At 50.4% G+C, this 18279-nt stretch overlaps 1 protein-coding gene across 3 annotated transcripts; it reads right to left on the bottom strand.

The window, feature by feature from the left end:
- Positions 1-808: 808 nt before the first annotated feature.
- CD40 (CD40 molecule) lies at positions 809-11508 on the bottom strand. Of its 3 annotated transcripts, XM_015474118.3 has the most exons (10): positions 11412-11500; positions 10023-10134; positions 7943-8021; positions 7500-7625; positions 7084-7230; positions 6612-6705; positions 3749-3810; positions 1964-2062; positions 1842-1870; positions 809-1381 (listed from the first exon to the last, which is right to left on the bottom strand). In XM_015474118.3, exons 2-10 carry the CDS (start codon positions 10059-10061, stop codon positions 1214-1216), a joined length of 843 nt encoding a protein of 280 aa, XP_015329604.2. In that variant the 5' UTR covers positions 10062-10134; positions 11412-11500; the 3' UTR covers positions 809-1213.
- Between the last annotated feature and the right edge of the window lie 6771 nt (positions 11509-18279).

Below are 18279 nucleotides of genomic sequence, written 5' to 3'. Positions count from 1 at the left end.
TGACTATAAATTACCTCTCTGGGCCTCCATTTCCACCTCCGATAAAGATGTAGGGGGATGCTGGCCCTGCCTGCCCCAAAGGCTATTGTCGAGAATGTGAATCACACGGGGAAACCCCTTTGCAAACAGGGTGCCAAATGTGAGGGCACGTAGAACCCACCCTGGAGAGGCCGTGGCCTGGGGACTTTTCTTATTTACGCTCAGAAAACACTCTAATTCTGAGAGCCTGACAGCATGTGAGGCAGCTCATGTCACCCAGCGTGTCCACCCCCGCTTTTCTTTTTACATGTTTGATGACTTTTTAATTACATAAGCAGTGTGTGAATTCACTCTTCTTTGGGGGGTAAAAAAAAATGAAGCATTATGGGAAAGTCAAATCTTTCTTTAACCAACCCTCCCCCGGACCCTTCTTCCCTAACTGTGTGTCCTTCCAGGACCCCCATTTATACCCACATATATAACACTCTGTGTTTATACATGTATCTGTAGGTGATATGTCATATTGTTTTGGGTTGTGTGTGCATGCTCAGTCACGTCCCACTCTTTGCAACCCCATGGACTGTAGCCCACCGAGCTCCTCTGTCCATGGACTTCTCCAGGCAAGAACACTGGAGTGAGCGGGTTGCCATTTCCTCCTTCAGGGGATCTTCCCAGGGATTGAACCCGCATCTCGTGCATCTCCTGCATTGGAAGGCAGATGCTTTAGCACTGAGCCTCCTGATTTGGGTTACATGCTTTAAAAAAAAAGTTTCTGTGCCCACCATTCTGCAAACTACTTTTCCCCCCATGACACTGTTTTTAAGATCTGTTGCATAAATATATTACAGTTTTATTTAACCAGTCCCCTGGTGATGGACAGTTAAGCAGTTTCCAGTTGCTCGCTGTCACAAACAATACTGCACTGCATATCCATGTATATGCCTCCTGGGCTCAGAGCAGCCACCGAATGACATCTGTCAGCAATGAACCGCTCGCTGGGGTGGAAGGTCTGGTGGATATTATTGTATGTCCTCCCCAAAGTTTTGTTACCATCGTTAAAAGCAGGTTGGGAGACTGAGCGGGCTCCAGGGCTGGGGTGAAAGGTGCCCCAAGGTGAACTGTTTCTGGGCTGCAGGGGTGCAGGCAGAGGGCGGCTGTCGCCCTGCCCCCGCAGCAGCAGCCCCAGGTTCGTGTCCATGGGCCCGGGCTGCCACGCCCCTGGGCGCCCGCGGCCTCATTCTCGCTCCTGCACGGAGATGCGGCTCTCTTTGCCGTCCTCCTGGGCGACCGGCTGACACCAGCATAAGGTCTCTTGCACCGGAGGAGGCGGGTGGGGGCCGGGAAAATCCTCCGGATCAATCGTCTCCACGGGATCCTGCCTTTCAGCCGTAGGGTGCAGGGCCTGGGGAGACAAGGCTTGGAGTTGCCCCTAGCAACACTTCCGAGCGCTTCCCTGGAAGCCATCCCACCCCTCGCCCCTTTTCCCTTTCCCAAACCAAGGGTCAGTGCTGATTCCATGGGTGCGTCCTGCCCCCTGCTGGCCACAGCGAGGGTGTCACGAAGCTTCCATAAGGGGAGCCCGCGGGTTAAGGAAATGTTCCTCTATCACCCACTCCTAGACCCCACACCAAGGCTCGGAAGATGCGGCTCTCCCAGGAAAGAAGAGTAAATGTCAGACTTTGCCAGTGGTGCTGGGGAAGCTCTGGGGGAAGGTGAGCTTGGGAGAAAAGGACAAAAGGGGAGAAGCCCCAAGCCCAGAGGAGGGGGAGGGGACTGGCCCTGCCTCAATTTTGTTGCCATATAGGCAACAGGATGAATCAGTCTTTCTTTCCTGTCTTAAACCCTTTCCTTGGGTGACTTACCTTAGCCTGCCGCTTCTTGGTTATGTTCCCTAGAGAGAAAAAAAAAGGATGGGGAGTCGGCAAGGCCAGATCAGGAAACAGGTGACCCATCAACTGTCCCTCCTGCCCCATCACCTCCCCACCTGGGGACTCACTGATACAGGCAGATACCAACAGGACAGCAAACAGGACTCCCATCGTGACGGGGATCACCACCAGGGTCCTCATCCGACTCTGGAAACCTGGAGAGAGCAAGAATTCAGCCATGGCTCCCCAACCTTTTGCCCAAAGCTGCTGTGCTTTGCTGGACTCTCAAATCCTTCTGTGTCAAAGCTCATCTATATCAGAAATTTCAAACACATGTCCCCTAGTAGAAATGTGACCAACAGATGTCTTTAGTGTGACTGGCATGTGTGTGTGTGTGTATGTGTGTGTTTAATTTATAATATTTGCCAACATTTTAAAATTAGGAGATTGCACATTTAAAATTTAGGTATCTGATTTCTTTTACAAATTTGGAAGATCCGGCCCCAGTGGGCCAGCAACCCACCTGCCACTCATTGGCCAGAACTGAGTGGTGAAAGTTGCCGATACCAGCTCGCCACACCCCCCACCCCTCCCTACCCTTTGTCCAATACCGAGGCCCAGCCTCATTTACATCTGCACCCTTGTCTTTTTTATAGAAGAATGGAGACGAAGGGAAAGTGTTTCTTGTGCCTAAGTCTCTATTCTACATGGGAAACTGGAAAAAAAGACCAGAGGTGTGGTAAGGACTAAAGTAAGACCAATGAAGCACTGCCTCAGGACAAGACTGAAGAGGACACCCAAAAGCTCAGTAATCAAGATAAGTCGTATTTTTTTGGCCATGCCACACAGCATATGGGATCTTAGTTCCCTGGCCAGGGATCGAACCCATGTCTGCTGCATAGGAAGTGCAGAGTCTTAACCACTGGGCTGCCAGGGAAGTCCCAAATAAGTCATATTTTAATGTCATGTTTTGAAAAATTATATCAGCAAACTCTGGCCCACCGGCCAGCTACCTGTTTTTAAATAAAGTTTTACTGGAACTGGAGTCGGGACTACAGTGAGGCAAGTGAGGCTGGGTTGTGCAAATACAGGGTTGGAGCCTGTCTTTATTAAAACTGGTGCTATTCTATTTGTTATGGAGTTTTCACAGTAATTTTTTTTTAAGTATTGCCTCAAATATCTGTCTTGATGACAGCATTTTTCTGGTGCCCCCTTAAATATTGTGCCCAAGGCAAGTGCCTTCCTCACCTCACCCCAGTCCCAACCCTGCCAAGAGGAAAGCGAATTTTAAGGAAAAGCAGAGTGCCTTTTTCTTACCCCTCATCTTTTTCACTCATTAACTGGATCCTACCTAATCTCTGTAGTTATTTGAGTCTGTGATCTGGGCTGTAAGTCACCTCCTCATTCTAAAATCAAAACTGAGGTCCCTGGTGGCCTAGAGGTTAGGATTCCGGGCTTTCAGTGCTATGGCCGGGATTCAATCCTTGGTCAGGGAACTGAGATTCTGCGAGCCATGTGGCGCGGCCAAAAAAAAACAAAACTGAGAGCCTGAGAGGAAACAGTGTCACACACGCTGGTCCTCAATGTGCAGGGCGGCAGAACAGCACTGACGGGGTGCCTCCAAAATACCTGCGCCCATGCCAGGGATTCACACTGCCCTAGTAGGGGAGGTGGTATTGTCCCATTTTACAGATGAAGAAACTGAGGCTCAGAGAGAGGGAGTGACTTGCCCAGGCTCCACAGATAAGCAGCAGAGCTAGATTGCCACAGTTCCAAACTGCCTCCCCCTCTTGCTTTAGCCTCCCCTCCCTCTTTCCCTACCTGTGCTTCCGGGTACCCCAGTCTCCCCTCAGCTCTCCACCTTCTTAGCCGGCCGCTGGGGCCCACTCTCCAGGACTTACCGCAGACAACATCTGTCTTGTTCGTCCCCACGTGTTGTTCCACCAGGCCTTTTCTCTCGCAGCTGTGTACAGACATGCGTGCACATGCAGACACACAGAGACAAAGAGACACTAAGTTTCCCCACTCGTGAGATTTCCAACCCCAGAGGGAGACGGCCAACAAGCAACAGCACAGGTTCACGGAGCATGTGTTATGTGCGCTCTCCTTGCTGGTTGTTATGGGAATGACACGGACTGTTCATACAGAACTCGCAAGTGCAGAGGAAAGACAACGGTAAACCGTGAAGGAGTGAGGGTAGGAAAGCCTCTGACGAATGCCAAGTGCATGTGAACGGGGCATGGTTCAGGGTAAGGAGGCAGAATCCACAGTGACCGGAATGCGAGGATGAGGGGGCTGCTCAAATTTGGCACCACTGATGTCTGGGGGCCACATAATTTTTCTTCTGTGGTGGGGACTGTCCTGAATACTGTAGGATGTTTAGCAGCGTCCCTGGCCTCTAGAGGCCAGTAGCATCCTCCTCCTCAGTTGTGAGAACCAAAATATCTCCAGATATTGTCACATGTCCTCTGGGGGAGAAAACTGCTCAGTTGAGAATCTCTGGTTTGAGAGTCATCCAGAAAGACTTCCCTGGGGAAGTTAGATCTCAGTGGGCCCTTGAGGGATGTAAAATTTAGAACATCAGTATATGTAGGGCGTGCCAGGTGGCTCAGTGGTAAAGAATCCACCTGCAATTCAAGAGACACGGGTTCAGTCCCTGGATGGAGAAGATCCTCTGGAGAAGAAAATGGCAACCCACTCCAATATTCTTGTCTGGGAAATCCCATGGACAGAGGAGTCTGGTGGGCTACAGGCTGTGGGGCTGCAGAGGAGTCGGACACAACTTAGCAACTGAACAACAATAACAACATATTCTCTTTAAGCAGGACAACATGATACGAAGGATTAGGTGGGTGATGAGCCAGATGGTATAAGGAAACTCTGGAAAATTGGGTCTTTAGAACCAGATCACTAATCAGCCATGAAGTTTTCAGCTGGATTCAGCTGGTGGGTCGCGTCAGCATCCAACCACATGACTAAAGCTGCTAGAGGATTTAATGGCCAAAGATCTCCCAGGCGGAGAAATGACAGAAAAATGGCTTTCCAGGAGGCCACTGCCAAAGCAGTGGCCAAACATGAGATGATGAAGACTTGGACCAAGGTGGTTCCCCGGAGGAATGGAAAGGGACGGACAGAGAAGGACATCGCAAAGGACAAAACATCTAACGCAGGAAAAAGAGAAGCTTCAAAGAAAGCACATATATGAGAAGAGTGCTTAAGAGTTTTTGAAACACATTTACATGTCTTTTCCTCGACCCTTGTGAAATGAAGGTCATTTTCATTTTCCAAATGAGGACACCAAGGCTCAGATGAGGGTCACAGTCCCACACGGTCATACACTTTCTAAGCTGAGTGAGTCTGGAACCCAGTGCTCTGGTTCTACCAAACCAAGGTGCCTCCCTTTCTCAGTCAACATTTATCAGTAAAGATTTATTGAGCACCTACTATGCAGCAGATGCTGTTTGGAGCATAAGGGATATATCCATGGAAGAAAAATAGAGCGCCTCTACAGTTCAGGAGTTTGCCACCTACTGGAGACAGGCAGACAGTCAACAGTATATATGGGATGCCACTATTCGTGTGGAAGATCCGTTTGCATGTGTGTGCCTTTGTTTGTTTGCGCAGAGAACCTCCAGAAGGACACGCGTGGTCCAGTGGCTGCAGGATGGCTGAGGGCGGCAAGGGACGTATCACTATTGGCCCTTTTATGCCTTCTGTCCTCACGCCTGTCTTACTCATTTTTTCAAATTAAACGTAAAAAAAAACTTAATCAGGCATGTGCTTACGCGTATTCCAGGCAGAAGACTTTAATGCAAGAGAACAAACAGTGTGTTGAGGGAATTGCAAGCAACATGATGTCACGAAGAGATCACGAGATGGAGCTGGGAGGTCGGAGGCTGTGCAGAGGAGTCAGGGTTTCATCCCAAAGGCGCAGAGAGCCGCGGAGCATTTTAAACAGGGAGTGCCATGCTCCGGAGAGAACGGTGGAAAGCTTACTTTGGCAAAGGGATGGAGAGCCAGCTGAAAGGGAGAGGATCGAGGCAGGGAGGCCAGTGAGGAGGCTACAGCATCGGCCAGACCACTGTGGTGAGGTCCAAACTAAGGTGGTGACAGGGGAGATCAGAGAGAAGGAGGAAGAGTCCCCAAACATTTGGAAGGTTAGACAGACAGGACTTAGTGACTGATTGGGGGAGACGGAGGGGGACCCTGCAACAGGTGCCCAGAGGCACGTTTGCGCCCATCACAGCGGGTAAAGGGAGCAAGCAGGTGCCCATGGCTCATCTCCGAGGAGGTGTACCCTCGGCAGGTAGATACGACAGTCTGGGACCTAGGAGACAAATCTAGACAGATGGTGATGGGGAACGATCCGTAGCCAAAGCCACGGATGTGGAAAAGATGGTCCAGGGGAGGTGGGCAAAGTGAGCGGAGACTAGAGCCTAGAACAAAGGCCTAGAAAACCCGTTTAGGAGGAGGAAGGAGGGGCTGAGAGGGGTACAAGGAAAGGAAGAGCGGTGTCACTCTACCCCCCACGGAGGGAGAATTTCACCAAAGATCAGAGAGCAGCGGTGTCTACTACCACCCAGAGAGAGCAGGCAGGAAATGCCCAAAGTGTCTGGTTGGCCATGGGGGTCCCTCGAGACATTCTAGAGGTGTGTGAGTGTGTGGACATGGGGAGCGGGGACCGAAGGACTGGTGGCCAGAGAGAAGGGAAGCGGGTCCCATGCCCCTCTTGGGGCAGGAAACACAAGGGCTGAGTCCTTATACCTTGTCCAACGGTGACACTTTTCAAAAGCAGATGACACGTTGGAGAAGAAGCCGAGCGGGCAGGGTTCACAGACGGTATCCAAAAGCCCTGTAGCTGAGGGGAGAGGAGGCATTAATCGTTACAGTGGACCCCCTGTCTGGCTGTCAGGGGGACCGGTGGGCAGGGAGGACCAGACGAGCATCCTGCTTCAAAGCACTTCTTCCCGCAGCACACACCTTCCCTTGCTGCAGGCAGCCCCTAGGGATGCTTCCCCCACGGCCCTCCCAAGCCCAATGCCCACAGTGGGCCGAGGCTGATGCCCACAGTGGGAGGCAGAGGCAAAGGTTCCATTTCCAACCCACTATGGTGGAGATATCAAGGTAGGCCGGTCTCTCAGCCTCTGGGGCGGAGTGCCCGCTGCCCAGCCCCTCTCCTTGGGCCCTTGCCTCCTCTCTCCTGCCTCTAGAACTGATTCCCAGACAGGCCACTTACCGATCTGCTTGACCCCGAAGCCAGGGAGACACAAGCTGTGGGGCGTGCAACTTTCGCAGGTGTGACTGGTACAGTGTTGGCCTTCGACACATACACAAGTGGTGTCTGTATTCAAGGTGCCCTCGCTCTGGATCCGGAGCCCTAGGTCTGTGCAGAGACAGGAAAGAAGGATGGGAAACCCCTTACCGGCCGTGATCCAGGGGCCCCTGATCTTCATATTTCCTGTTCTTTTCTTTTAGACCCTCTTCCTAGCAGGAACGGCAATCAAATTAGGTAACAACCAAGACAACCCAGACTCTAACCAATCAGAACAGACACTGGCTATTAAAAAAAAAAGTCAGGATGGCTGTACTGTCAGGAATGAGCTGGAATATCAGCCTGACTCCCAAGGGCCCCTTCCCCCGCAGCCCACGCACTGGGGTTGCAGTATCTGTGCTCGTGACAGTATTTCTCTCTGTTCCAGGTGGACAAGAATTCGCCTTTACCGCAGGACTGGCATTCTGTTTTGCTGACCTCTGTGCAGTCGTTCACCAGTTTCTGTCCTGGAAAACATCCGGAAATGAGGGCACTCCAGGCAACCCAATAAGTCAGACACTTAATTGAAAAGTGGTAAAGCTGGCTTTAGGGAGGGGGGTTCAAAGAGGGCAGTCCCAGACCCTTCCAGCCTTCATACTCTGGTATAGGACGCAGAAGAGATAGGAACCCTAGTTCTGGGTCAGCAGAGAGGAAACTCAGAACATCCTGGGGCAGGGACAGGGAATCCCAGGGGTCATTTAAGACACAAGCTTATAGTTGACACATGAGATCTACATGTGCCAGCAGACCAAGACAGGTCCCACGTGGGGCTAGAGCGTCTCACCCGGCGGGCACAAATCACAGCAAAGACTGTTCACTGGGTATTGCTTCTCTCCACAAGCAGTGGCTGGTTCTGAGTGGACCTAAAAAAGGAATTGGGTGATTTGAAGGGATCTTGAAATCTCAGATGTAGCCTCCTTGGCACACAGGTGCAAATCAGGCAGGACAGAGGGTAGAACCGAAGTTTAAGTACAAAGCAGAAAAACGGGGCCTGTGTGTTATATGTTGCATTTGTTTTTAACTAAACCCCCAACTAGTATGATGACAAAGGTACCCAGAGAATCATTCTGATATTTTACAAAGTAATTGCGCTGTTAACTCACAGTATTCATTGAACTAAACAGATCTTCCTTTTGGCTTGAGGACTGAGTCTTTCCTCTCCCCAGCAACCCAAGAGCACATGAGGACTCCAGCATCTACCCTGGAGTCCTGAAGCTGGCTGACTCCAGCTGGTCCTAGTCCAAATGGGGGCTATATTTAGCATGTGGCCTCTTCCTTCTATTCTTTTGCTCCCCACCCTCTTCCCCTTTCCGAGCCTCATCATGTTTTCTCCCTCCAACCTCTCATTATCTGATCATCCAACCTCTCCCTCACGAAATACAGGATGGAGCAGCTGGAAGCATAAAATCCAACTCTTTCACTTCACACGTGGTAAGACTGGGGACCAGAAAGGCTGATTCACTTGCCCAAGGTCACGCAGTGATAGAATCCGAATGAGAACTCAGGTCTCAATATTTCCTCTCTCCATCAATGTGGGTCTCACCTGCATCATTGTCACTACATCCAGGTACCACCCATGCTATTCATGACTTCTTGTTCATTTAAATACATTTATTTTCAAGGTAAACCTCATAGCATTGCCATGAGAACAAAACTAGTATCACTTCTCATAAATAAAAGGCAATCCTAAAAATAAATTCAGCAGAAACAAAACAATGTCATTAAACCATAGCTGATTGCTTTGCTTACTGACAGCCCTCTACCCCAGGCCTGCTCCTGATTTTTGTTTTAAAAGGAGGATTAGCAAGGCATTTGAGAGGTATTAACTATATTCTAGCTCCAGCAACTTCCTTCTTGAAAAAATGAAAAGGATTTTAACTAGAACTGCAAAGTGAATTTGTGTTGTTAATTCTACATCCGCATGGGGTTGCAGAAGAGTTGACATGACTTAGCAACTGAACAACAGCGACCGCGGCATGCTCTCTAAAATCATCTCACACCCTGGGAACAGCCAGTGAAAAGAACAGTTTTAAGGGTCAAACAGCGTAAAGCTCCAGTCTTGACTTTGTAACACTTAACTAGTTATTTTGCTTCTCTTATCCTCAGTTTCTACAACTCTAAAATGGGAGAAATAATGCCTGCCCCACAGATTAGGACTTCCTAGGTGGCCCTGGTGGTTAAGAACCCGCCTCCCAATACAGGAGACATAAGAGACATGGGTTTGATCCCTGGGTCAGGAAGACCCTCTGGAGGAGGATATGGCAATTCACTCCAGTTTTCTTGCCTGGAGAATCCCATGGACAGAGGAGCCTGGCGGGCTACAATCCATGGTGTCACAAAGAGTCAACTGAAGCAATTTAGAATGCACGCATGCACAGATTAGGTTGTGAAGATGAGAAAGAATGGATGAATATGGCCTGGTACAGTGTCCAGAACATAGGAGGTGCTCATTAAATGGCACTTTTAATTATCATACATACATAAGTATCTGCTGGGTTGCCCAGCACCCTGGCTACCAGGAACCTACCTAATTGGTGCTTCTCATTCAACTCAGGGCCGGTAGGGGTGGGGGGAGGGTGGTGAATTACTTACAGAAGTGTATCTTATCCCAAGCAGGGAAGGAAACAGCAAAGGTCACTGCTCCCGCCATCACATCACAACACACCATCCCGTGAACGTTCTCCCCACAAGCCCATGGACCTTCCCCCCACACTCCCAGAGCAATAAAAGTCCTCTATGCCATTTTCAAACATATGAGAAATATAGCCCCTCCTCTGAAAATGTGTCGAATCCCCAGTTCCCACGTCATAGTTTCAAGCCTTCTGACATGCGGTAGCTCAGGACCAAGGCTTGGAAACTCTCACCATCTGAGAGGCTGGCTCAGAAATCAGGCAGATGTACATTTATCAGCAGGTTCCATCTAGCTAAGTGGATTGCGGCAAGCCATTTTCTCTCTCTGAGCCTCAGTTTGCTCATCTGTATAATGGGGGAGTTGGAAGAAATCAGACCAAGAATGCATGTAAAGTATTTGGCTCAGAGCCTGACACACAGGAAACTCTCAGTAAATAACCTCAGATATTGTTGTCACAGCCTAGTCTCCACCTGGAGCTAAAACTGGGACTTTGCTCTTGAGAAGCTCAGACCACCTTTCACCCTATCCCCACTGGCTTTTCCTCCACTTCTCCTCCAAGAGCCCCCTTCCTGCCTCCTTACTCCCTAAGAGCCATTGCTTACAGTGAAAATGAAAGTGCTGGGGCCAGAGCAGCTTCCCCACAGCATCTCTCCCCTTGCTGCCGACCCCCTACTTCATGGGTCATTCCTGCCCTGCCTTCATGCCAGAAAGTACAGCCCTTGAAATTTAGGGGGAGACCAGAGGGGTGGGGATGACAGTGTCAGGTACTTGGGGGATTCCCAGCCTCCAGAATGAGGAACTACAAAAATACATTTAAACTAGAAGCGAGTCAAGTGTGGAACTCTGAAAATCCCGGAGATATGCTTGGTTGGGCATATCTGAGCCCTTCTGGGGTACCTGGAGAAACCCCTGCTGGTCTCCCAGCCCTTTCATGGTCCCATGAACTGTTCAGTTCCCCCGAGAGTCCCCTATGTCATCTTAAATTCAGGAGGCAGGGACACAGCCTTGGGTATTCCTCCTATGTTGGGGGTTGGGGAGGATCACCAGGATTTGGTTCTGGAGTGGGAACGTTAAAAGCTCCTTGCCTTCTCAGAGAAGCACCTGGGCCACTGCCCTCATCCCTTGCTCCCGCAAGATGTCCTGGAAGAAGGCCACCCCAGCTGGCAAGGAGGTGATAACCACTCACAGAGGCTGGCATCTATCCACATTGGGAAAGAGACAGGAAACCGGCTAGACCCGCCCCTTCCCTTGGCTGGCCTCCCTTCTCACTTCTGAAACCCCTCACCGTCTCTTTGGGGCCAGCCTTCGAGGCAGACCCAGACTCTACAGTTTTTTGACCAGATAAAGGCTTAAGGCTGCCGAAACCCCCAACCTCATCTGCGCTGCCTAGGCGTTTCCTGCGGCGACCCCACTAGGCGCCCTCTGTGGGCCACCTGGACCCCCACCCCTGCCCGGGAGGAGAGAGAAACAGTCCATCTCATTCAGCCATGACCCCGGGTACCCTACCCAGCTTCCCAAAATCAGCTCAGAAGGTTCCCTGCCCGAAGTATCGCTTCTCTTCCCATTCCCTACTCTCTAATCTCAAATTCCCGCCTCTGGTCGGAACGGAATTTCAACTTACGGCGGTCAGAAAGAAGCCCCAGAAGAGACACTGCAGTGGCAAACGAACCATGGCGAGGTGAGAACCCGGCGGCCGGAGGAGAGCGCGCCGGGACTTGGCCGCTTCCAGTTCCCCTGTCCTGGCCCGGGAGCCCGCCCAGGAAAGAAGCGGGGTCTTCGGGGACCAATCGCAGCCAGCCTCGCTAGCGGAGGGGCGGAGCTCCCGGAGACACACCTCCCTGGGATTTCCCCCAGGACATTCCCGGGGAGTCTAATTCCCCAAGGAGTTTAGGGACGCGCTTTGGGGAAGGAAGCGGGGAGAAGAGGGGAAAGCGTGGTTCCAAGGAGAGCTCTTCATGGGACCCCCCCACCCCCCCGCGCACCCTAGGACTACAAAGGCCGAGCAGGAGGGAGGCAGCCGCTTTCTGGGGATGGGGATGAGGAGTTGGGAGAGAGGCGAAGGGAGTGGAAAGAGATCCCTATGGGTGTTGAGAAGACTCCCCCACCCTGCCCCGTTCTTCCCCGCCGCCTCCGGCAATCCCGGCGGAACCGAAAGTGTCGAACGCCGCGGATGGAGAGGCCTAAGGAAGTTCCCAGAAAACGGGAAGGCCACGGCTGGGTAGTGGAAGGAGGGTTGGGGGAGGGGGGCCTTTCAAGGAAAAGAGTTTCCCAACGTACAGTTTCGCTCTCTTTCAAAGGAAATTCCCTCGCGTGGGCGCTGCGTCCCAGCGCGCCCCCTCCCCCATCCCATCCATCCATCCATGCGTGCAGTCCCCACCAGACTCTATTCCATTCCAGTTCCTTTCCGCTACGTGAAAACAGGCACTTAGACTAGACCAGTCTTTCGTGGGCTCGCAGGACCCCTTGAGAATCTTAGGAGACTGGAGACCCCCTAGTTCTGCAGAAGCACACGTCCTTGTAGCGATTATTTCCCCAGTTCAGACCCTCCAAGCCTTTCCTGAACCAGTATTAACACTCTGCTCTGCAGCAGGGAACACCTGGGTTCTGGCCTAGGCTCTGCTTCTGATGGGCTGGGTGTCCTTGAGCCTCGGTGTGCTTCAGTGAAACCTAAGGAGCTTGAACTAGAGGGTGTTTGGGGTGATGACTCTCCAAGCTCTGAGTTTCTGGGCAGGGTCAAAAGGCCAAACTGCACAGAGCAGAGAGGACGGGAGAGAGCTGCTAACCCCATTCTCCTGGCTTCTGCTGCAAAGGGCACATTTGCAGACCTGTAGATTCTACCTTCAGGATCCATTCCCTCTCTTCTATCCCCTCTGCCACAACTTTAATTCAGAGGCTCGGCATCTTTCACCTGGACTGTCACAACAGCCTCACTCATACAGTTAAGTATTTGTTGAGTCTCTGCTATGTTCCAGGTAATTCTGAGCCCTATCTCTCTCTCACTGTGCACATTGTTGCAATTCTGTTTGTAGGATCTGGTCTGATGGGGGCACTTCACTGCTTAAAAACCTTTTTGCGCTGCTCTGTACCCTTGGAGAAGACTCTTGAGAGTCCCTTGGACTGCAAGGAGATCCAACCAGTCCATTCTGAAGGAGATCAGCCCTGGGATTTCTTTGGAAGGAATGTTGCTGAAGCTGAAACTCCAGTACTTTGGCCACCTCATGCGAAGAGTTGACTTACTGGAAAAGACTCTGATGCTGGAAGGGATTGGGGGCAGGAGGAGAAGGGGACGACAGAGGATGAGATGGCTGGATGGCATCACTGACTCGATGGACGTGAGTCTGAGTGAACTCCGGGAGTTGGTGATGGACAGGGAGGCCTGGCGTGCTGCGATTCATGGGGTCAAAAAGAGTCGGACACGACTGAGCGACTGAACTGAACTGAGACCCTGTTGTTGTTGTTCAGTCACTGAGTCTTGTCCAACTCTCTGCAACCCCATGGACTGTAGCACACCAGGTTCCTCTGTCCTCCACTATCTTCCAGAGTTTGCTCAAATTCATGTCCATTAAGTCGGTGATACTATCTGATCATCTCATCCTCTGTCACCCCTTCTCCTTTGCCTCCTTTGTCTTTTCCAGCATCGGCTTTTCACATCAAGTGGCCAAAGTATTGGAGCTTCAGCTTCAGCATCAATCCTTCCAATATATGTTCAGGGTTGATTTCATTTAGTATTGACTGGTTTGATCTCCTTCCTGAACAAGGGACTCTCATCTGAGGATGGTCCAAACTCCTTCTCCTGGTGCAGCTGAGTCTCCACTCAGCCCCACCCTCTTTTCCCACGTTCACACCCTGCCGTGTCCTACCATGCATGCTGGCTTCAAGCATCCTCGCCTTTTCCTCACTTTCCAAAGGCACAGTCGTTTTTTTCTTCTGTCTTGCTGTTTTCCTCCTTCCTTCTCCTTCCTCGAATGAGTTTAAATTTTACCTTCTCTTTAGATAAACCTCCTCTTAACTCCCTGAGACAGAAGTAGATACTGCACCCCACCTTCGCCCCTGCTCCCATGTTCCCACAGCATTAATATGCTGAATTCTCAACCCATATGCCTGGCCCCATTTGATGGTGAGCTCTTTGAGGGCAGGACTGAATCTGTCCCAGTCCTGGGCACCAACACATTTGCTGAATGAATAAATAAGTGAGTAGGTTCAATAACTTCTTATTCTAAGCACAGTCTCCGTCAGAAAGGAGGTACTAAGCTGGTAGTTTCAACACAGACCTCAAGTTGATACCCGTAGTCCCAGAACACTTGAAATCAGAGACCAAGGAATTTCATGAAAGTCACACAAGCATGCCTGGGATAGAGACAACATTAAAATATCTTTTCCCTTTTTAACCCACTTTGAAAAACACAAGCACCATTTTCATTCCTAGGGGGGCGGTGGAGGGGGGCGTTACTATAATAACTTAAGCCATTACTTATTCTTTATTTGCTTGATTCTAAAATTGGGCCCTTCACAAAACTGCCTTGGGAAGCAAGTACACAGGATTAAACATTAATTATATTATATAAAACATATCATAGCAGCAATTAAAGCAGCTTAAATTAATGTGTGAAAGAATAAATAGTAGCCTCCGGGTGGCCCCATGGGGCGAAGACCAGATGAGATAAAGAGAAGATATTTTAGTATATGCATATCCCGAGGAGACATGGGCTGGCAGGCATGGGCCCAGAGAAGGCATCGAATCTTCTTGGGCTGAGAAGAGTGTGCTGGCGGAGGAAAGAGAAAAGATGACTTCTGGGGAGGGTGACAATATTTCAGAGTCCCACTGAAGGGTGAAACCGTGAAGCATTCAGTGGAGGGAATAGGGCAAAAGACATTCCAAAGAGCAGGAACCCAGGATTTTGAAATCACAGAAGAAATGGCCTTTGTAGGGAGGTGGGGGCGGTGGGGGAAGTCCCAGGGCCAGATAAATGGATGAGAAGCGGGCCTGAAGGTCAAGTCTGCAGCACTGCTGGAATCTGGCTGCTAGGTGGTTCTAAAATACAAACCCGATTGTGTGCCTCCCAGACGTGAAGCAACCCCACAGATCTCTCACTCCCACAAGCCCACAGGGCCTCAAGGCCTGCATCTCTGTCCTCCCTGCCTTCAACTTTCCGCTCCAGACTGTGCTGTCATCGCTGCAGGGAAAGCCCTTTCCCACTGTCCTTTCATTGAACCAACTCTTTCTGTTTTTAAAAAGTATTTATTTGACTGCGTGGGGTCTTAGTTGTGGCATGCAGGATCTTCGTTGCATCATGCAGATTCTTTCGTTGCAGCACACAGACTCTAGTTGTGACCCTCGGGCCCTGGAGCTTGCAAGTTTCAGCAGTTGTGGCTCCTCTGTCCATGGGATTGTCCAGGGAAGAACACTGGAGTGGGTTGCCATTTCTTCTCCTTGAGTCTCCTTAAAGAACGTAGGATTTTTAAAACTTATATATACATATATATATATATATATATATATAATTTTACTTTATTTTTCATATTTTTTGGCCTCGCTGGGTCTTCACTGCAGTGTGCAGGCTTTCTCTAGTTGTAGCATGCAGACTTAGTTGCTTCATGGCACATGGGATCTTAGTTCCCTGAGCAGGGATCAAACTCGCATCCCCTGCATTGCAAGGTGGATTCTTAACCACTGGGCCACCAGGGAAGTCTCCCAACCAGCTCTTTCTTATCCTTCAAGGCTCAACTCAGGTGCCTCTTCTCTGGAAAGCCCTCTCCATCAGCCAACCTGGGATGTGCACCCCTAGCTCCCCATGCCTGCTCAGAACCCTGGAGCTGCTTGCCTAGGTAAGACTCCAGCTCTACCACACCGTATTTCAATTATTCTGTTTACTCACAGAACCAGTGTATTGAGGTGACTCAACTCAGTGGGATATAATAATGAAGCTTTTTTCCCCCTAATCTCTGCCTTCAGTCCTGCTGTGTTGAATCTCCATTTTCCATTCCTTAACGACATCTTGGGCAGATTGCATTACTTTAGGATCACTTTCTGTTGTTAAGCTTCCATCCTTGAAAGCTTTATTCTCAAACTCAATTTAAATCTCATTTGATCTTCTCCCTTACTTATCCAAGGATTGACTTGAGCCAGGACCCCACTTGTTTGGATAAAAACTGGAAGTGGGTGTGTGGCCTGATTGGGAGACATACCCTGCTACCATCCCCTTATTGAAATTGGGAGGAGGGAGCGGGAACAACCTTCTGTAACATGGCCCTCTGTCTGTTGCTTGACCCTGCTTCCCTGGCTAACCCAGGGAGGCAAGTTTTCATCCATGGAGCATATAACCTTCTTAGGGTCTTCCTCACTGCCAGGTTCTCTGACAAGGGGCATCTTGCTCAGACTTGAGCTCTCCTAACTTGTCCCACCACCAGCAGGGCCCCTGCCACTGGTGGGACCCTCTGCTCAGCAGTCAGTCTGCTTGAGCGGGGTACCAGAAAGCCTAACTACTGGAGCATCCACCTGACCCAGAGAAAACTCACACCTCCTGGTCAGCGACTCTACTTCCTCCCCTGTCCACCCTTCTTCTCTCCTGCTCAGATAAGCACAGGAGGACATCAGCAGATCTGTTGCCAAGTAACCCCCGCCACCACCACTTGGGAACAGTATCCCAGCATCCTCTTCTTGAACTCACTCTTCAGTATGCAGGAAGGACTACCAGAGAAAGGTGTGGGGGTGGGAACTATCTTCTGCCATAGATACTACATTCCTCAATAAAACCAGAGAACTCCTCCCTCCCCAGGATTATTATATGGCAAGGAAAAGGAAAGCAAGGGATTGGCTAAGGGATATGGGACCATTTCTGCCCCACTAGTAAACCTTGGAGAGAAAGTACTGCCTCCCGTTTGGAATGCAGGTTACAAAGGGTGGGCCTGTGGCTTTTACCAGCTCCTAAGTAACGGGGAACTCTCACTCAACGACCTTTGGATTGGGCCCTCACCCATACCTGAATTGATTCCTGGAGAAGATGATTTTTCTAGCCCGAGGCCCACAAGGAGCCCAGGCACATGCTGATGCTAAACAACATGAATGTGAATGTGGGGTGGATGTGGGACCATGAAATGAGACTGAAAGGATGCACTGGAATCCACCTGCTCATCCCCACACTGTCCAAAGTTTAACTGCCCGTCTCTTCCAGATGACCGGACTCTCCAGCTGGGATTCCCAGGCCCAGGAGTGGACAAAAATCTTTCCCCCTCAGCTCAGCAGAGCTGGCTGGGAATTTATCAAAGAGAACTAAGAAACTCAGGAAAGAACCCAATCAGAAATTAAGGAAACATAAGAGCTAGCAAGTGAAAGTGAAGTTCTTCAGTCGTGTCGGACGCTTTGCGACCCCGTGGACTGTAGCCTACCAGGCTCCTCCGTCCATGGGATTCTCCAGGAAAGAATGCTGGAGTGGGTTGCCACTTCCTTCCCGACCCAGGGATTGAACCAGGGTCTCCTGCATTGGAGGCAGACACCTTAACCTCTGAGCCACCAGGGAAGCCTGGTAATGGAAAGAAGAAGGAAATGGCAACCCACTCCAGTACCCTTGCCTGGAAAATTCCATGGACTGAGGAGCCTGATAGGCTCCTCAGTCCATGGGGTTGCAAAGAGTCGGACACAACTGAGTGACTTCACTTTCACTTTCAAGAGCTAGCAAAAGTAACAGGTGAGCTGACAAACAAGTTCTTTTTTATTATTATTATTTTTAATTGGAGGATGATTGCTTTACAATGTTGTGTTGCTTTCTGCCAATCAACGACATGAATCAGCCATAAGTATATGTATGTCTCCTCCCTCCCACCCACAGAAAAGCTCTTTATCATGATCTGGTTAAAGCCCCTCACTGGCTTGGCTGCCCTAGACAAAGACGACTTCATGTCTGGCCCACAGCCTTCTCAGACTCTGAGATCTGGAATAAGAGATGGCTTTGGTTGAAGGAAGGGCTTCCCTTGTAGCTCAGTCAGTAAAGAATCTGCCTGCAGTGCAGGAGACCCGGGTTCTATCCCTGGGTTGGGAAGATCCCCTGGAGAAGGAAATGGCAACCCACTCCAGTATCCTTGCCTGGAAAATCTCATGGAGAGAGGAGCCTGATGGGTTGCAGTCCATGGGGTCGCAGAGTCAGGCACGACTGAGCGACTAACACTTACTTACTTACTTAGGTTGGAGGAAGGGATCTGAATTCCGTACTGGGGCCTTGAGATCCTGCATTATCTGGCTTCCGCTGACCTCTCCCTCTTCTGGCCTGCTTGCTTGCTACACTGCAGCCTGTAAGGCCTCTCGGCTCCCCACTCAAGAGCCTTTGTGTTGCTCACTCTACCTCAAACGCTTATCCTTCACTCTTCCTCTGCTATCTCACTATTGGGCTTTCCCGGTAAATGGCATCTCCTCAGAGTGGCCTTCCCTGATTACCTTATCTAAAATGAGTTCCTCCACTACCAAAGGTATTAACTCTTTACTCTGTCATCCATGT

This window comes from Bos taurus, chromosome 13 (assembly GCF_002263795.3).
Source record: "Bos taurus isolate L1 Dominette 01449 registration number 42190680 breed Hereford chromosome 13, ARS-UCD2.0, whole genome shotgun sequence".
In the NCBI taxonomy this organism is placed as follows: domain Eukaryota; kingdom Metazoa; phylum Chordata; class Mammalia; order Artiodactyla; family Bovidae; genus Bos; species Bos taurus.
The sequence above is the reverse complement of the archived record's forward strand: the minus strand, read 5'-3'. Positions and strand labels throughout refer to the sequence as shown.